Source organism: Chanos chanos, chromosome 8, assembly GCF_902362185.1.
Source record: "Chanos chanos chromosome 8, fChaCha1.1, whole genome shotgun sequence".
Classification (NCBI taxonomy): Eukaryota; Metazoa; Chordata; class Actinopteri; order Gonorynchiformes; family Chanidae; genus Chanos; species Chanos chanos.
The window spans coordinates 31619719-31638794 of NC_044502.1; the positions used below are offsets into that span (position 1 = coordinate 31619719).

Here is a 19076-nt window from a genome sequence, read left to right on the forward strand (position 1 = left end):
TTGTGTAATTGTGTATACTCAACGGAGATTTCTCAACTAATAAGAATTGTTAGATCAAAAATGGTGTGGAATTAATGGTAAATTCAGTCATTTGATAACAACAAAGAAATTGTTAACCTGGGTGTACTTTTTTCCACCTGTCTCCTAACTTTTACCTCCTAACATCTTTATAAAAATGTTTTAAAGCTATGTTCAACGTTGTTCATTTAAAGCTTCGCTTGAGAGTCAGGGTACTTGGCTCACTTAAGGATGAAAACCATTTATTTGCATTTGGACTATCTCACTTTTGTTTTGCATGTCAGCACCAATGCTATAGGTCAGCTCACCACTATCTAGATCAGCTCTAAGGATGTTAGGGGAGCAACAGTTGAGTGGGAGCAAAAGTTTATGTATGCTACAGCTTCACAGCCTAGCCCTTACCTAGCACCACGGGATTTCTTAGCAGCAAAGTATGTCACATTGAAAAGCAATATTTCAACCTATACACAGTGAGTCGTGAAAAGACAACGCTTTTGGTAAACATAGTATGGCCCCGCACAAAGCAGCAAATGGTAATAAGTAATGCTGGCCACATGTGAGTAATTTACAACAGTAAGTTTGACTAGGAGGCCAGGGCGCCGTTTTGGTTAGGTTTTTGTTTTAAAAATAACCCTGCTTCATTATTTATTGAGGCATCAAACAGGTCTGTCTGGTTTTGAAAGGGTAGTGAAGCCACAGAACAACACACTGACGACCAGCCACACATCTTGGATGTCACACACCAGCTAGGACACGTGCCGTTTTGAAAAAAAAACAAACTTTATTTACATAAACCATTCATTCAAACCAGCATTTTCATCTCACTGCACTGAGGAATATAGGATTGAGAAGATTCCACAATGATTTTTTTTGCTGTCTTTATTAAATAAAATCTAATGGTTGCATAATATTAGGAAGCGAGAAAAGAAGAAATGTCTTGTAGTCTTTGGCGTTGTTCATGACTTCATTCGGGTTATTTGTTTTTCTACATCGGAAGGTCCTTCTACTCTTCATCAGAGTCCTGGAGCAGAGCCTTCTGAGTGCTAGTGTCAGAGAGAGCGCTCTTTCGAAGTCCGATCTCGATTTGATCTCTCTGCCCCGCACCACGTCTCCTCATTGCACTGTGGAGAGTGAAAAGAATGAAATGATGTTTTAGTAGAAAGAATCTCCTGAATGCTATTATTATTATTATTATTATTATTATTATTATTATTATTATTATTATTATTTCCACAGGCTAAACAGAAACTTAAGGAACAACAGGATGGTGGGCAGCTTTAGTCTTAGTTTCACTAATTTCCTTTAGTCTCTGTCGAGACGTTACAGCCAATCACAACTTAGTAGATCACATGGATTTCACAATCATTTTACGTCTGTCCTGAAGGGGCAAATGTGCATGTCTCTGGAGTAAAACCCTCAGCAGCGTTTCCACTTAGCATGATGTGTGGCAAATCAGCCTTAAAGCAGTTGTGATTTTCCTCCTCTGGGCTTCAAATTCAAACACTGTTGCATAGCAACACACGCTCACCAAAAAACAATGCTGTAGTTGATGCCAACGATGAGCAGTGCCACGGCCAAGTGCCAGCAGTAACACATGGTGATGAACATGAGGTTTCCATGATCTTTTTCGTTCCATTCAGGTCCACGCAATGGGAATAGCACAAAGCCAATCTGAGAGAGAGAGAGAGAGTCACCTTTCATTCAAATCCTGTTTTAGCTGTAGCTGACACGTAATGAAAACAAAGAAATACCAAATTCTGATCTAAAACAATGTGAACCTGTTCCCTCCCTGTGACCATTAGAACAGTGGGCCAATGAGCCAGTAAGTCTATGTGTTTTTTGGAAATCTATCAACCAGCCAGTAACTAATGCTTTGCAACTTATTCAAAGAACCAATCTATGGTCACAGATTAATGTAGGGGTGCCATGAAAACCACCTGAGACTTACATTGGCCCCTCCCAGACCGAGTCTGGCCCTCCCCATGTAACTGTTATAGTTATAAAAGCACTTGCTGTAGCATTGACATTACTTGATAAAACCAGGTTCCCTGGAGGATGGCCAGACTGCTCCTGGTCAGCTCTAGGATTGGATGGTCCAGGATAAACACCTCCAGCATGGTGCTTGCCACTCCGCCAAACACGGCAAAAAGCAGCAGAGAGTGTATGTGTGTGTCCAGAGGGGGGCGATTGTGGACGTGAAAGTAGAAAAGGAATCCTGCAGCGAGTGAACATACACAAAGTATTTAGTTCAGCCAGAACGACAACAAAGAGTCATTAATCACATCAGCACTTTGGTTAGCAGTTTTGACTTTAGCTGGAGTACATATGTGTCGTCGCGGTACAAATTTAATGTACAAAAATACATTTCAACAAATCAACATTTTGAATCATTTTTACACTTTAAACATATGCATTTTGACATTTTCATCATAGACTGAGATTTTGTTTGGACCGAATGATAGACATCACTGCAGGGTTTTCTACTGCTGCACTTGGACAAACAATTTTCATGGAAATAAATACAATTGTTGAATCAGCACCTTCCACAAAGAGAGCCAGAGACAGAGCCATGCGATCCAGGCCTTTCGGAACTGGGAGAGAGGACGCACAGAGGACGTCTGCGATGCCAGAGATGCCAAAGAAAAGGTACATGGTGCTGTGTTGCCAGTTCATCAGTTTCACCCAACCGTCATTGTACAGGTGGGCGTGAGGTCCGTCGGGCACAAACTGCTCTGCCATGATGCCTAAAACAATGGCACCAATGTCACCATCAGTCAAAACCTAACCCACATAATGCCGTGTTTATTAAAGTCATTTATGAAGCAATGCGTAATCGGTATGTCTTTAAAATAAGCAAATCTTTTTTTGTTGAGTAGAAGGTGCACCCCTTACTTGTTACTATGTAACCTGTTCCATTATTCATTATTCCATTATTAATTATTAACTTCACAACTGCATAACGTAGAGGAGAAAGATTTTTTTTTCTTTATAACTAACTATTTCTTAAATGGCTGGTGATCAGTAAAGGGGCATTGGCACAAATATGTGATCTCTAACAGGTGTGCAGGAGGAATGAATAATTATTGCTGTGGGGACAGCCTTCATTTATAAAACAGGCACATTGCGTCATTGTACTACTGCCTGTGCAGGTTGCCTGTCTACATTGCTTTCATATTTCTGTGCTCATGGAGGTGTTGTGGACCACGGGTAAAAACTCTTGTATGTGACACCACACTTACATGAAAAGTGTGTTTCTTTCATGCAGAAATTGTATCTTGACTGTACGTCAGCTGAGAAAACGGAACCGGGAAATTTTCAGTGGACAGTTCACACTCACCGACAAAGGAAAAGAAGATCTTGATAGCTCCCTCAATGAGATCTATCCTGGTGAAGAAAAGCGGAAGTTTTTGTCTTCTCCCATGCAGGTTATTCTTCCAGCACTGACGCATGGGATACTTCACCGACCACCACAGGCCAAAGAGAAGGAAGAAACTTCCGGGCAGTGCATGTCCTTTAAAGTTAGCCATCTTCTCTTTCACCTCTGCACCTGAGATACTTACAGTGAAACAGGGGAATTAAGTCAAATGAGAATTCTGAGTGGTCAAACATAAGTCAGCCACTCTATCATGATCATAGCTGGTTGGGGGTAGGAGTCAAGTAGGTCATTTGACCTACCCCCAAAAACAAGTCAAAGTAAAAGTCAGTTCAAACAAATCATTTAATAATATAAAGGTACCCTTGGGGAAAAAACAAACAAACAAAAAACAAACCAAAAAAATGCCTCACTCCTTTAAGTAGTCTGGCCACAGCCCTGTCTTTGTCTAATAAAAATTTGAAAGTACACAAAACTTCATAAAAGCAAGATGATCTCACATCATCAGTGAACCACAGTGAATGATCTGTGACCACAATACCATTCACAAGCGCCTTTCTCTGTCAGAGGAGGAAGTTAAAGAACAACAACAAAAACACCAAAAAAAAAAGTGGTTCACTACTTTTAGTAGACTGGCAACAAAATGAATAAATTTGAAAGTACACAAAGCTTCATAAAAGCAAGATGATCTCCCATCAGTGAACCACAGTAAATGGTCTGCGACCACAACAGAAGAAGAAGAAGAAGAAGAAGAAGAAGAAGAAGAAGAAGAAGAAGAAGAAGAGGAGGAAGTGGAAGAAGAAGAAAAAGTACTTTCATTGATCCCTGTGGGGAAATTCATCCTCAGCACTTAACCCACTAAATACACACACACTAGGAGCAGTGGGCAGTCACAGTACACCGCCCAGGAACCAGCTCCAGTTCTTTTTTCCAGTGCCTTGGCCAAGGGCACTGACAGGAGTATTAACCCTAACATACATGTCTTTGATGGTGAGAGGAAACCGAAACACCCGGCGGAAACCCACACAAACATCGGGAGAACATGCAAACTCCACGCAGAACGGACCTGGGGTGGCCGGGATTTGAACCAAGGGCCTTCTTGCTGAGGCAATACCCCACTTCCTTTCACGTGCCTTTCTCTGTCACTACTTTTTTGTGTAAGGTTTAGAGACAATTTCTAACCAAAGAACAGTGAAACATTTCAGATGGTGTTAGAAATTAGTTGTGTGTTGTGGGCACACCAGGAGATAGTCGACTTTCGCTGTAAGCGACAGACTAATTCCCATCCGTGAATTTATGAACAGTTCTTATCTTATTTTCATGTAGGCTAAAATCAGCGCGTCTTTAGCTTCGTGTCTGAGATGCGTGCGATCAGGGCGCACGCAGAAAAAAGCATTCTAGTCAGTCGAGTTTTTCACGGCAGGTAGGATCCGGCAGTCCTGTATAGTCTACCTTACGTCTTTTCAATTACAATCAGGTTTAACGTGTTCATCTCCCGAGAATTGAGTCTGTGTCTCTAACGAAGACACGCTACATTTTCAATAGAAATAATTAATTAGGAGGTAAAATAATGCTAAATAATTATAAAATGTATACATGAAGCAGTACATGAGTTAATGAAGACGCAGATTCCAGAACAAACAATCCAGAAGAGTTAACGTCTTATGTAGCCTGTTGCGGCGATGAATACGAACTTTTCTATTTAATACGAGTCACTTCAAACAATTAAAGATATTTGTATCCATCATTTTGGCTGTTTAAATGGAAAACAAAGCGCAAGCATTGTATGTATTTTAAAGCTTGCATTTTCTGTCCTCGTGTTTTGCCAAATATTTGTCATGCGCCTATTTGCTAAAACACAACGAATCAATCACAAACTTAGAATTAACGACTTTAAAAATCTTACAATGAGCTTTAAGTTTTCTTCGCACAAATCTTACCTTGGTTAAGGTGTTGACACGGACGGACTCAGCCCTTATTGTCTTGTGGCGGAGATCACAAGGTTACCTGCATACTGCGCATCTACCTGTTCGCTTACTGCCTCTATGTTACAAGACTAGATGCCGCATTTCCTGTTCATGATATGCTGAAATTGACAGTCCTAGGCTTCAAGAACTGTTAACTGCAATAGAATAATTAACGGACTCTACTTCCTGTTACTACATTCAGCAATCGGATTAGGCCATCCATTTAAAATTAAATCGTTTCAAGACTGTTGATGAGATATCAAACATACATATAGCTGTATTATTCGAACACTTGGGATCGTGGACTTGTGTTAGAGTTTCACATAGCACCCGCACATGTGTTCACAAACCAGTTATAATGTAAAATATCAGTAAATATGCTGCCTGTCGCTACCTCACTGACATGATGAAAAACAAGGAAAACCTATGAATATTAGATCCAGGCTAACTGATTTTTCTCTTTTAACAGCGTTTAAATTGGATTAATGTTGTTCTTTTAGTTAATCAATAAACCACCTCTAAAGAAGTGAATAGACATGGTGAGGCTGGCTTGCAGAGAGGACTTTGCACTCCCTCCCGAGATATGTTTTTAATACTGCCATTACATCTGTCACGAAGTCTCAACATAAACATGTTCTTTTTTATTGCACAATCCATATACAAATATTAAACCACACCTACAGGTATGTAGAAAATGTATTTGCAGTACGAATGAGCCGTATGATCCAGAATTCTAATAATGCTTGAAAGGTAGTTTAAAAAAGAACAAAAAACAGAAAAATAAACAACAAACAAACACAAGGAAATATTGCACGAATAACTGAAGTGAGTTTATAGCGTGGTTACAAAATAACACAGAAAATCTTCTTCTCTCTGAATGGGTTTTCGGATGAAGGCACTGGGGTGACCAGGGGGTCCTCTTTGGCATGGGCTTCACAGAAGGCCAGGAGTTCTGCAGCTGCTTTGGACACCTGCACAGAGAGAGAGAAACGCTGGCTACGTATGTCCTCTGGTTTTACTGAGGCATTTTGGCAACACCAACTTGTAATGACAGAAAAAAGCACCACAAAACTAAAGTTGATGGCCTTATGTCATATTCTTGTATATGCCCACTTTGTTATGGTTAGTTTGTTTGTTATAACAATTACATACAGGTGTAATTTTAACTCAGTAGATATCAGAGGTGAAGAACTTAACATTACATCTGGAGCAATAAAGGAATGAGTACAATTAGATAACTATAAATAATCTGATTTGGATGCCATTTTCCAGTTATGATGTTTACAGTAAAACACAGACGACCATAAAAAAGACACTAGAGATCTCTATGACTGGTCACTAATATACCGCATAACAGCATGAAAGATCAGATCAGATCAGAACCTCTCTCAACTTCTCCATTTATCTTGCCATTCATTGGTTGCTCAGTTCCTGACAAAATCATATGATTATGAGAAGAATATTGTATTCCTGATAATACTTAAAATGTTTCTACAACTGTCTGGGCACATTCTTTCTTTCTTTCTTCCTTTCTTTCTTTCTTTCTTTCTTTCTTTCTCTCTCTCTCTCTCTCTCACCATCATCCTGTCGATGTTGACCTCCAGTTTCAGCTGTTCCACAGTTTTGCGAGCGTCTGCGATCTTGGCCATGTTGTTGGACATCCTGATCTTGTTGGAGCTGTTTCTTCAGCCCTGAACACAGTACCTTTACTGATGAAACAATGTATTTGAAAAATTTCCCCAACACCAATTGAATATCCTCTGAAGTGTTTACCCCCCCAAGATCGAGATCATACTTTGCTGTTAGACTCTAGAGTCTGGGTGGCAGTACTTTAAACAGTAATTGTTTTTTTTCCTTCTAGCTGGGCCTCAGCTGGTAAATGCACAGTTGTACCCTCAGTGGGAGATGGTACAGGACTGCAGTTGTACTCAAGAGACTGAAACTCACCTGCTTACCCTGTCCCAGACCTGTTTTTTTCACTAACCTTCTCATTAAGGCCTGATTTGTGCTGTTAGCTCAGCATGATGCCACTATTCAGTTGCGAACACCATTTCATGGCAGAATTAAACCAGAAACCCAATAAAAAAAGAGTAAGCAGCATATCATTGAAGGCCATTGTTAACATTTATGGACCATTTTACCCTCCATTTTAAATGAAAGAATTCTTGCAATGTTTTTGTCACAAGTAAAATTATGGTAGCATACTGTGCTAACAAGAGTTATCGTAGGGATTGATAAATACAAAATGATAACGTTTCATTAATCACACAGCCATGCTTGAACTATCCCATGCTATCCGTAATCTTGTCTGGCAATAAGAGAACAAGCAGATACAGATAGACTACTGTTTGCTTTGCTCACAAAGGAGCAGTGAGTGTGCAACATCACAAATCTATCACAGATACAGCCAACAGAAGTGTGTGTATATAGTATTATGTGGGTTTCCCGATAAAAGACTTACCACGCTATGTGAAGAAGATGCTAGTTCCAGGGTTCGAGCCGGTGGAATGGGTGGATTTGATGTTGGTGTCTCAGGTACACTCCTCCAGCCCCCAGAATGGAATGAGAGGAGACAGAGGAGTATAATGGAAGGAGGAGGGATGGGAAAGGTTGTCTGCTCTCCTAATTAGCTCTCTTTCCTCCCCTCATATCGCGCTGAATAGTCGAGTCCCTGGCTACATGGGGTGTGACCTTATATCTCAAACGCATGTCAGGATGTGTGACAGACATGTGGCAAAATGGGATCTGCTATCTGCACCATTCATTTTAGCCATGCCGGGTGGTTTAAGAAGATATTAACAGCTGTTTTCACCAAATTATGTTCTGTGAAAATTGAGTATTAGAGTAACTGACGTCCTTAAGCCCAAAAGTGATGGGCACAGTTTCATCTAAAAGGAAAAAGCATAAATCTAGATTTAGAGAAGAGTGTTGGTTGCAGGGTTGTGAATTTAACCATGAGGGCAATGGTTTAGAGTCTTATGCCATGTTACCAAGAGCCCCAGGGCTGGAAAACACCACCAGAGACGTGCCTAACCCCTCATCCCACACACAGTCTCTGCCAACAGTTATTTCCTTCTAACAACATGAGGCATCTGACAAGATTCAAGAGCTGCTCCTTTCCAGTTGATCAGTACATGTACAGATCTCAAATATGGATTTCATTCAGCCATTTAGCAACGTTCCTATTTATTTATTTATTTTTTTAAAATTAAAACAAGAGAGTTCTGGTACATGATTCTAAAATGATACTGTAATGTGCTACCAGGTTTCGAGACCCTCCCTTTTAGTACAGTCCTAACTAGCAGTACCTGCAGGGTGCACGGGCAGGGTTGCTGAAGCCACTGCAGGGGGCTGAGAGCTCACCTCAGGGAGTTTAATGTCAAGAGTCTCATTAGCGGCTCTTCTGGTATGTTTTTTAGTCTTTATGTCAACATGGGGTGGGGGGTAGGGGGGGGCACACACTTCAGCCATATCACTAAAAAAAGACTGATTTGGGCACTTATTGTCACTTACCGTCAAACAATTTTGATTGGATGATCTAAACTAATACATGATTGTACATGATGAGAATAAACTAATTCCACCAACAATTCTTAAAAGACCAAAAACGATTCAGAAATCTCAGTACATAATTAACTGAAATCTTCTCGTAATCATAAATTTGGCCGGGGGAAAAAATGGCTTGGTCTCTCACCTCTGATATAGCAGATCCTCTTTTTGGCATTTAGTGGAACACTTGAACGTCACATACAAATAACCTTTATTTCTTTCTCAGCTTTTTCTTGAAGCAGCAGATCTAAAAGGACCAAATTATAACTGAGTACAACATCAGTTCACCCTGGTCTCCGATCCAAATCACAGAGACATATAACTGAACCAATTTAATACTACACCAAGCATTTGAAGACTTGGAATATATATTTGGGCCAGGTCTGATTTTTGAGAATTTGTTTTGACCCTTTCTTCTCACAGCAAGTTATTCAATAATCTACTGTGTCAGTCAGTCACACTATTTTTAGTCATTTTTCTGGGAGGTAGCTGATAATATAACCTGTCAAGTAGCTGATTTTTTTTTTTAAGAAATACATAGCACGACACACTTGTACTGGGGAGTTATACATTATATTTTGAACAAAAAACAACTTAGTAGCTTTTTCTTTTTAATTATTTTTTAATGTGTGTTTCAGACATGGTTCGACAGCTGTTATCCAAGGTTGAAATATTTGTATTTGATTTTAACTGTTGGTTACAAAGATACCAATCTTTGGCCAATGTACATTTTTTTTAATGGAGCAATTGTGATATGTCCTGTAGAATTCGCATGATCCTGTTTTCTCAAGCAGTAAGTTCTCTGTCATTCACAGCTGCTTACTTCAGTCCTGTTCATAGCTTTTCGCCTGAATCGGTTTGGTTCACCTTCACTGCATCTAGCAGACGCAGTAATATGCAGAGATGTCGTTATTCCAGTTTCCAAAGAGACCTTGGCCTACGTCTCTTAGACGGGGCTGGATGCCCGCAGTGAACTTTCTCTTGCTTCCCTCCTTCCTGGCAAGGGACCAAACAGTGAGGGTACAGGATCTGGACACCACCAATGAGGAGATGCGGTTGTTCCAGCGCCATGGGATAATCGGCACGTCATCACCGGGGTAGGCGTCCAGGTACTCTCCTCCACAGCTCTGCTCGTAGTAATAATTACTGTCCTCAAACATACGGGCACAAACTTTGGCACCGCTGGCATCTACCAGAGTATTTGGTTCAGGGCACTGGGCATAGAGGCCCTGAATGCTCGAAACACAGATTAGCAGAGCAATGAGCAACCTCATGTTTTCGCTCGGACGTGTGAGTAATGCATTGCAACTACTGCTGCCTTATATAGCTGATCCTTGAGGCGATGTGGGAACAGAAAAAACGGCGACAGATGTCATGAAGGTTAACATTTTGGGGATAATATGCTGCTTTAACTGTTCAGATAAAGGTCATTATGAAAGAGAAGTGACGTGAATGAGAAGAAAAGATACCGTCTACTTGGAAGAATACAGAAGTTACGCAAAACTAAGTTGAACCAAGAATGAAGTGAGATAAACAGGCTACCTTAGTACAATATTTGGCTAGTGTGTGAGTAACCCATTGAAGAAGTCAAATACCTGCAACATGGACAGAGTATTGCACTTTCAACATATGATACATTTACCTTGTATTTTGCACAGCATAGTATTATTCAATGTCAATTTTTAATTTTGCAGCACAGTGGGTAGTGCTGTCGTCTCACAGCAAGAAGATCCTCGGTTCAATTCCTGGCCTTTCTGTGTGGAGTTCTTTGTTTCCTCCCACAGTCCAAAGAAATGCAGGCCAGGTGAATTGGAGATACTTAATTGTGTGCATGAACGTGTTTGTCTGTGTGTCTGCCCTGTGATGGACTGGCAACCTGTCCAGGGTGTTTCCCTGCCTTTCGCTTAATGAGCACTGGGATAGGCTCCAGCACCCCCGTCACCCTGCTTAGGATAAGCACCTTAGAAAATGAATGGATTTTGAATTTTTTTGGTTGTGAAAAATAATCTGTGCATGAGAACAGGCTGCACATCATCAGTATATTTCTGCTTATAAACATTATGAAGTAATCTTAAGAATTTTACAACAGCACATATCGTAAATATAAAATGCTCACAAATCATCTGAGGTAAAACACATAATCATACCTAGTATTCTAACTTCTATGATTAATATTTGAATAGGTGCAAATTATACAGAATGATGGGGAGTATTTCACAAACCAGAATTTCTCAGGTAGTTGGATTCTTGAGCCAATAATCAAGACTGTACAATAGGAATCCTCTTATATTAGACCTTTTGGCTCTAGTTAACTGAGAAAGCCTGCATCACCAAATCCACCCCAACATACATAAACACTGAACTGCAACAGGGGTAGTTTGGGGATATATTTGTAGACAATAATATGTCTCACTTTTCTATCTACAGGGTGCTTGTGTTTTGATAACTTTGAGGCCAGATTCAAAGGGAAGCTATGCCACTACTCGTTCATGCACTGTGTAAATAAGATTGGGGTGCAAACATTTCAAGGGCATCTCTTGAGACTCCACAACCTGTAACTGAAGACTGGGTGTTCTCACGGGGTAAATCTAAACAAGGTTAATTACCCTAAACCAGCCACACTTTCATCATTCTGATGTGAGACTTTCATAGACTTCATTACAGTAATTTTACTTGGTTTGAAAGAACAACAAAACATGAAAATAACAGTAAATTAAAATAGCTAGCAGAACTATGTTAAAAGCAACACAACACATTCTCGAGGACAAATACTGAAAAGACAACATATTCATGCAGTGGATTAAACCATCATTTGGTGACAAGTTTTTAAGTATTAAATTGTCAATGCCACTCTTGCTGTTAGTACAGACTGAAATGAAGATGACAAAGACAAGAGGACTGCTTTATTATCATTATTATTATTATTATTATCATCATCACCACCATTATTATTATTATTATTATTATTATTATTATTAATAATGAGAAGAAGAAGAAGAATTTTATATTGTAATATTTTTCCTACTCTTCAGCTGCGCCTTATAATGAGAAAGCGGTTTGCTAATTTTAGAAGTGGGCCTAACTGACCAAAATACACATCGTTTCTAGGTCTATTTATCTGCCGTATATCTTTCTGAAGAGGATCTCTGTAAATAATTTGTAACCATTTCCTATGATCAAAGAGAAAATCTGGAATATGAAACTAGAGGAAAGGACAGGAAAGCTATAGGATTGTGGACCAATGATGTTTTTTGGTATTGAGACTTTTGCATTGCTGCTGCCACTTATTTCAACCATAGGACTGTATGATAAAAGACCACACACTGTACAATCATTTGTGACAATAAAGACTTGGCTTTGCTGGACAAAATGTTCACTGGTGAAGAACAACTGAGCCATTCAACAATGGCTCAGAGGATATACTAACTGTCTTCCCTCACACACGACGAATACACTCTGTTGGTGTGTATGGTCCTGCAATGCCATCTAGTCAGAGGTGAAACTAAAAATTCTGAAAAAACTTCTGAAACATCCCATTGCAAGAGCGGATACAGACCCTAAAGATATAATCACAAAGGAAAATTCCTGACATCAGAGTGAGGCTGAGCGGCCTGTTTACTTAAATGTCACGTCCATTGTCAAGTTGCAAAGCTCACTATGTGTTCTCACACAAAAGTATGTATGTATATCCATGTATATGGATTTGTTTGTTTAGTTAAGTATTATGGCTAATAAAGGTATAAGTCCCTTGAAACCTCTCCTCTGCAAGAACAAATCAGTTTCATTTCACATGTACCTGAGCAACAACTTAATGTAGCAGAAGTATTTAATTATTTCTTATTTATTAATGGTGTAATGGATTTCCATCTAAATTTTAATTTTAATTTTTAAGTCATTTCCACTTTTGTCAAGGTGCAGGATGGTTCCACAGTATTGTCACTTACAGCTTGAGGCAGGTGGATGAATTGATGGTCAGATGAATGTAAGAGGGCTATCTGAAGGGTTGAGAGGCTAGGCCCACAGAACAAGGTGCAAATAAACAAATTATAAAGAAGTTTATAACAGTACATTACGCAGAAATTTTCTGTTGTGCTTGAAATTTTCTGTTGCGCTTGAAATTTTGATTGATTGATAGTAATAAAGCTGAAATATATTTTGTTTCAGTTGTTAGCACTGACCATGCTACTTCCAAACATTGGCAAAACTGGAGAAAAAAAGGTATCAGATTCCCATTAATTTTCTACGTTCAAGTTTACTATTTCACAACTGACCACAAGGTGGAGCTGACACAAAAGTATCAGTCCTAAGGGAAACACTCCCCAGTACACTTAAATAGTTTTAACGATAGTTTTTTCAGTTCCAGCCTCACAAATGGAATCCACCATTTAACCCATCTGCACCCAGTGATAGGGAAGAAGTAGTCTGTTTCATACTGTGCTTGTCTATAGCCATTCTATACCTGCTTTACAGTCATTTACACATTTATATGTCAGATTAGAATTCATAAGGTTTAGAGATAAGAGTTTGACGAATGATGATTAACAAAAAAGCTAAAGCAATTTACGTTCACTTTTATAATCTGACATTGAACTCAAATTGCTCCAAAATGTACATCATTACCACATGGTAACATGGCGTGAGGATCATGACAGAAACAGGGTATTACAAATGGTTAGTGTTCATCATGATCACACTGTGGTGATTTGTGGTCAGGTGAGAAATAGATATGGTCACACATCCCAATGATTTAACAGTCTGCGGCAGCTGGGGCTACGGACAGACTCAGATAAGCATCTTATGACTAGGAAAAGCTACCACTGCTCAGATATAAACTTTTGACACAGACCATCAGAGATATTCAAATGTTCAAATGTTCAGAGATATTCAAATCCGACGGTGGTCAAATAATGACACTTTCCAAAGTGCCACTTACTGCCACCTCATTATTTTGTACAAACACAACCACAAGAAACACATCATGGAAACACAGCAGTCACGAATGGTCTTATTTTATCTGTTGTACACAGACAGACTGAATAGTCACTCAGCAAGCACTAAACATGGCAAGTCATTGAGCTGACCTTTAAAAAGTTTACAACAAGCTAAGATGGACAGAATCTGCTTAGAGAGAAAGGAATGTCTTAGAGGAATCACTGTAATAACCATGACATTGGTACTCCCATTGAAAGCATGAGCAATTACAGATTAAAGCCTGAAAAAAAAAAACATACTATGTAACTGGACATGATGGACAAAAGACGAGTTGGACGATGGCCAGACAGGAAGAGACGGAACAGAGAGCTAAGTGGAGGCAGATGTGACACTTGTCCTCTTTTAGAAGCCAACACTGCCCACCATTGTTTTTACTTATACGTAACCCACCCATACTGATTTGCAGTGATGGAATGGACTCTCTGCAATGGAAGCATTAACTGCACATCTATCTAAAATGCCAAATGTCACTGCAAGACACTGCATACTAGCCATCTACGGCCATCTTTTGGGAGATCTATCTTCTCAAAGTGCTCTACTGTGTGTGCAGATCAGTCTTGAAAGCTGCAAATGGGTGAAATAAAAGTCACGGACACCAACGGGTTCACTGGCTGAACACATGTGTCTGACTATACCTTCCTACTCCCCTTGATCTCTGCCATTGATCTCCACCACAATAAAACATATTCAAAAACACTGAAACCCTTTTCTGTTCGTACACTGTACTTTTATTTGTCCATTCTTATTCATTTACTTATTTCTTTATTTTTACATCTGTTCATTTCATTAATATGTATGTAGGTCACAGCCACTTACCTACAACCAATGTTTCTTGTTCTTCTTGCTATCTTCTGTGGTGTGTCCAAAATAGTTACCTACATACATACATACACACAGGTGTAATTAGAAATTCTGTGACTGTATGTTGTGGCGTTGATGTAAAAATCAGCCATATAGCTTTTGGGAGTATACAACATTAATGTTTGACCATAATAATGCATTTGTAATTAATTTTACTGAATTATTGAAATGATTATTAACATATGTACATAGTTTTACAATCGCAGTTTTCTCCATGATTCTAGTAAATCATTCTTAAATCTACAGTCAAATTCGGCACTGGTAAGGTTCTCATTTCCTGTGTCCCACCGTTATTCTGGCCCGCTTCACAATCTCTCAATGGATCAATTTCCTGAAAAGCAGATTAATGCACTGACACTGACCATATGAACACCGACTTGTTTTTGTGAATTTTATGACAAAGGCTCCTGCAGTCAATAAAAGCACAGCTGGGAACACACATGCTACAAAGTATGATGTAGCTAGAAGGCTTGGCTGGTGTGACCCTCCTTCAGTCAGATAAAATCTCTTCCATTCTATTTAGTTTTTTTTTTTAATAGGTCGCTGTTACATGTGACTTTCAGTTTGAAATAATCCAGTGTTTACAGTGGGCTGAAAAAAAACAACTCGTAATGGAAATAAATCTGTGAGTCAAAGGTTTAGAAGTATGCTCATCATTGTTGTTTACGTATCTCGTTCATTGTCTATAGTGAGCAAACTGGAAACATTGTGTGGCGGCGTGAATAAACATGGAAAGTCTTGGGGGCTGAGTCCTCGACGAACAAACACATAAATACATATATATGACATGGAAATGTATACACACAGACACACACACACACACTCACACACACACTCACCGTACTCCTCAGCCATGTGTGAAGGCGTTTCAGTGCCCTAAATTAGCACACGCAGCAATTAGCTACTGATGTGTATGTTAAAAGCAACCTGAAATATCCATTTCAGTGGTGGAAAGATTAGTGGATCCAAGAGCTGGTAAACCTAACACAGGTCAGACATGAGCTCAATCACATTTTTCTGGAACAAGTAGTTTCGGGTGACCAGCAGTTCCTCTGGATGTAACCGAATTATGTAAGCTTTACAAGAACAACTGAAGAAGTTGTTTGGCCAACTTAATAATACAAACTGTGTTTCTATTTACATTCAGGAGCACTGGTACAGTATATTTCCTTAGCTACTGGCCATGACGGCAATGCATGTGCAGATTAATTGGTGTTAAGAAAATTGCTTATCAAATACAGGTCAGGGCAAGGCAAAGTTTGGACACAGTTATCAGGGCTATCCAAGGCAAATCAGAGAGCAGTCAAAGAACAGTCCAAGGGTAAGAACACACAAAAATAGCAAAGAATAAGCAGAGACAAAACTATAATCATAAACCACGGACCAAACCAAAGAACCAGACATGGGAAACATGGTAGCTCAGAGAATGAAAGACTCCAAAAAGAAAATGAGAATGACAGTGAGTGTTGAAAGATAGCAGGAAATGAGTCTATGAGTCAAAAACAGTTGACAGTCATAACTGAATGGTTAACAGCAAGGTTAAGCCGATTACTGATGGGTGAGAGCTGGTGACCAGCAAAACTGAAGGAGTGACAATCAGCCTAACAGCCAAGTTTTCTTATAAGAAACAGTAACTCACTTAGGAGTAACTAAGAATAACTAAGTATAACTGGTGTAATGCTATGTCTTTTTTTTTCAGACTTTTATCTTTGTTGTTCAGCTTTATACGAACGTATGCCTTGATTTGAGATGCTGGAACACTGTTTCTGTTGTCTGTGGTCTGCAACAAAGAACAAACAGAGAAAAAGGCATACATTTCAGCTAATGTTCCTTGCTTTAAATTGCGCTGAAATTAAATTATGAACAAAGATGTTGATGAGTTTGGGAAGGTAGTGGGCCTACATGAAATGAACATTCAAACATACTAACATTTGAAACTTCTTTACAGAGTTAAAAAAACATCATTAGAGACTAACTATTAAGGCAGACACTGGTTAGCTGGGAGAGTCTCCCTGATTGTCTGTTTTATAGCACTGGCTGCCTTTTGACCATTTAGAGAACGTGTGGTAATTTTTAAGTATGATTAATCACGTATTTTCAGACATTAGTGTGACACACTGGTGGATACATACTGACCTTTATCTAACAGGTTTGTATGACTTGAGATATTCAATCATATGTGTGATGTGTAATGTGTGAGACCATAAAAAGATGGTGCCATAGATATAGCTAGTAATTCTAGCAACATAATTGTGTAAAAGTAAGTTGTACCTGTCCCCTTTCCTAAGGAGCACTATTATCTCTATGTCACTGGCCAGTGGAATCCTTGTGCGGTTATAAGTTGCAGGGTTTGAAATGATTTGGTTAATTGTCAGGTTTCAGTGTGTTTGTCTCCCACCGCACCTATGAGCTCTTGGATAATGCCAAGCATTTCTACTGGAAAGCAGAGTGATATATGAGCCAATGATATGTTTTTTGTACCACTTTTGTACTCTTAAAGTCAATGATGTGCTGTTACATCCGTTAATGCTGAATCCAATCAAGGGAAGGGCTCCAATAAACCTATGTTTATTCAGAAAGTCAGCAAGTGGTTTACTAATGGGCTGCTGAATGAGATTTAAGATTGAGATTTGAGATTTAGTCTGAATAGCACATTTAGCACACGCATATTTTTGGATTGCATGGAAATCAAATTAAGATTTAGGATGTGAATTTTGTAGTGGGTTTTTGTCTGTTTATTTGCTTTCACACTCAAGGAAGACATCAGTCAGGCATCCTGCGAACAGAGACCATAATGACTGCTTTTTTAAACAGGCAAGTGCAAAGGTAAGAAGGAAGCAGCCCGAAGACTGATTTTGAAACTAAGCCAGAGGGCACACACACGTGAACAGTGAGGACCACTCAGCCCTCCAACAGAATACAATGGTGGGTGAGCACTTAACCTAAAGGTTAGAGAACCGGGCTTGTGACTGGAGGGTTGCTGGTTCGATTCCCAGGCCCAACATCCCCAGCTGTGTGCCCTTGAGTAAGCACTTAACCCTAACGCTCCCTGGGCGCAGAGGAATGCTGCCCACTGCTCCTGCGTTGTGTGTGTGTTCACTACTGGTGGATGGGTTAAATGCAGAGACAAGCTCACTGTTCACAGTGTGTGTGTGCAATCACGGAGAATTTACATTTAAATCATAAAGCACAATGATAAAGAGCGTAAAGCTTCTGTAAGCATTGTTAAGGCAGATCACCAAAATCAAGCAGAGTTATTTTGCATTATACTTGATACTTGATAGTAACTGCAGTTATTTTTGTTAGGGACATGGACAAGAGTGACTGGGTATCAGTTTGATGTCCAGACTAGACCTTTTTACCCCATTTGCTTTCAATAAAATTACTTGTGAAGAAACTCTCCTTTGGTTAAGGAGCAAGATGTTAAGTTTTTGCCACATTAGTTATCCATCGATTTCAGCTCATAACGTCCCAGTTTTTGTCGGCTGTGGTCGCTAAAGAGAAACATGGATGTTGATAGGGGAAGTCAGTGCTAGGTAAATCAAGGATGTTACAGCAGAACTGTTGACCATAGAGACAGAGCGCAACGCGTCATCGGAGGGAAAGCATTCCATGAAGTTGAATGGGAGTGAATGGGAAATTGCGGGACACCGTGTCTTGAAACAGCTTTAACATAAAATGTCAACACCAGCCTATTTCAGTACCCTTCTGCCCAAAGAAATGGATAAATATATAGAAATACTAAGGGTGCTATACACTTGCAGCCTTTAGTCTGTTTGAATCAAATCGTAGTGCGTTTGACCCGTTGGTTCGGTTCGTTTGCGTAGGTCTGAACGCAGTAACTCAGGTCCGCACCAAAATAATTGACCTGAGACCCCTAAAAAGAAGTGGTCTCGATCCGCATCATCTGGCGAACTCTGGTCTCACTGGTGAGAAAGCAACCCGAACCAACCAGCACCAAAGCTATCCAATAGCTATGAATCGTAGGGCATTGAATTATGGGTAGGATTATAAACGTTTAAAAGCAGAACTCAAAATTTCACCAGACAACATTGCTTCGGCTACATTAAAAAAGGGCCTACGCATACCCTCTCTATTCACATGAGTGCTGAACAGGTGTAGGCTGTGTTGAAGACCACGGGCATGCCTGTTTGATCCTCGGAAATATTTTCGGCTAATGAGCATGTCACAGTTCAGGAGGATTAATGCGCGCCTACTCCTGAACTGTCTCGATATGTGACTTTATCCATATGTGTCTTTATCCAATCTAGTGCATCCACACATTGTTTTCCACAGCTGCGCCTCATTTTCAAACT

At 39.7% G+C, this 19076-nt stretch overlaps 3 protein-coding genes across 3 annotated transcripts; all 3 read right to left on the reverse strand.

The window, feature by feature from the left end:
* Positions 1-1021: 1021 nt before the first annotated feature.
* On the reverse strand, positions 1022-3545 carry tmem45b (transmembrane protein 45B). Its single transcript, XM_030783283.1, has 5 exons — positions 3356-3545; positions 2559-2762; positions 2049-2233; positions 1547-1689; positions 1022-1139 (listed from the first exon to the last, which is right to left on the reverse strand). Exons 1-5 carry the CDS (start codon positions 3543-3545, stop codon positions 1022-1024), a joined length of 840 nt encoding a protein of 279 aa, XP_030639143.1.
* A 2655-nt stretch (positions 3546-6200) lies between these two features.
* On the reverse strand, positions 6201-11820 carry gng8 (guanine nucleotide binding protein (G protein), gamma 8). The gene is made up of 3 exons (XM_030782057.1): positions 11807-11820; positions 6936-7035; positions 6201-6329 (listed from the first exon to the last, which is right to left on the reverse strand). Exons 1-3 carry the CDS (start codon positions 11818-11820, stop codon positions 6201-6203), a joined length of 243 nt encoding a protein of 80 aa, XP_030637917.1.
* On the reverse strand, positions 9786-10181 carry sycn.1 (syncollin, tandem duplicate 1). The gene has a single exon (XM_030782055.1). It carries the CDS (start codon positions 10179-10181, stop codon positions 9786-9788), a length of 396 nt encoding a protein of 131 aa, XP_030637915.1.
* Positions 11821-19076: the final 7256 nt, after the last annotated feature.

Bases quoted from the DNA above. Each gene is read 5' to 3' on its own strand.
- sycn.1 (XM_030782055.1), bottom strand. From the start codon at position 10,181: ATGAGGTTGCTCATTGCTCTGCTAATCTGTGTTTCGAGCATTCAGGGC.
- gng8 (XM_030782057.1), bottom strand. The intron at 6,330-6,935 runs GTGAGAGAGAGA...CTCTCTGTGCAG, and splicing joins TCAACATCGACAGGATGATG to GTGTCCAAAGCAGCTGCAGA.
- tmem45b (XM_030783283.1), bottom strand. From the start codon at position 3,545: ATGGCTAACTTTAAAGGACATGCACTGCCCGGAAGTTTCTTCCTTCTC. The intron at 2,763-3,355 runs GTGAGTGTGAAC...CCATTGTTTTAG, and splicing joins GATCTTCTTTTCCTTTGTCG to GCATCATGGCAGAGCAGTTT. The intron at 2,234-2,558 runs GTGCTGATTCAA...CACTCGCTGCAG, and splicing joins TCTGGCTCTCTTTGTGGAAG to GATTCCTTTTCTACTTTCAC.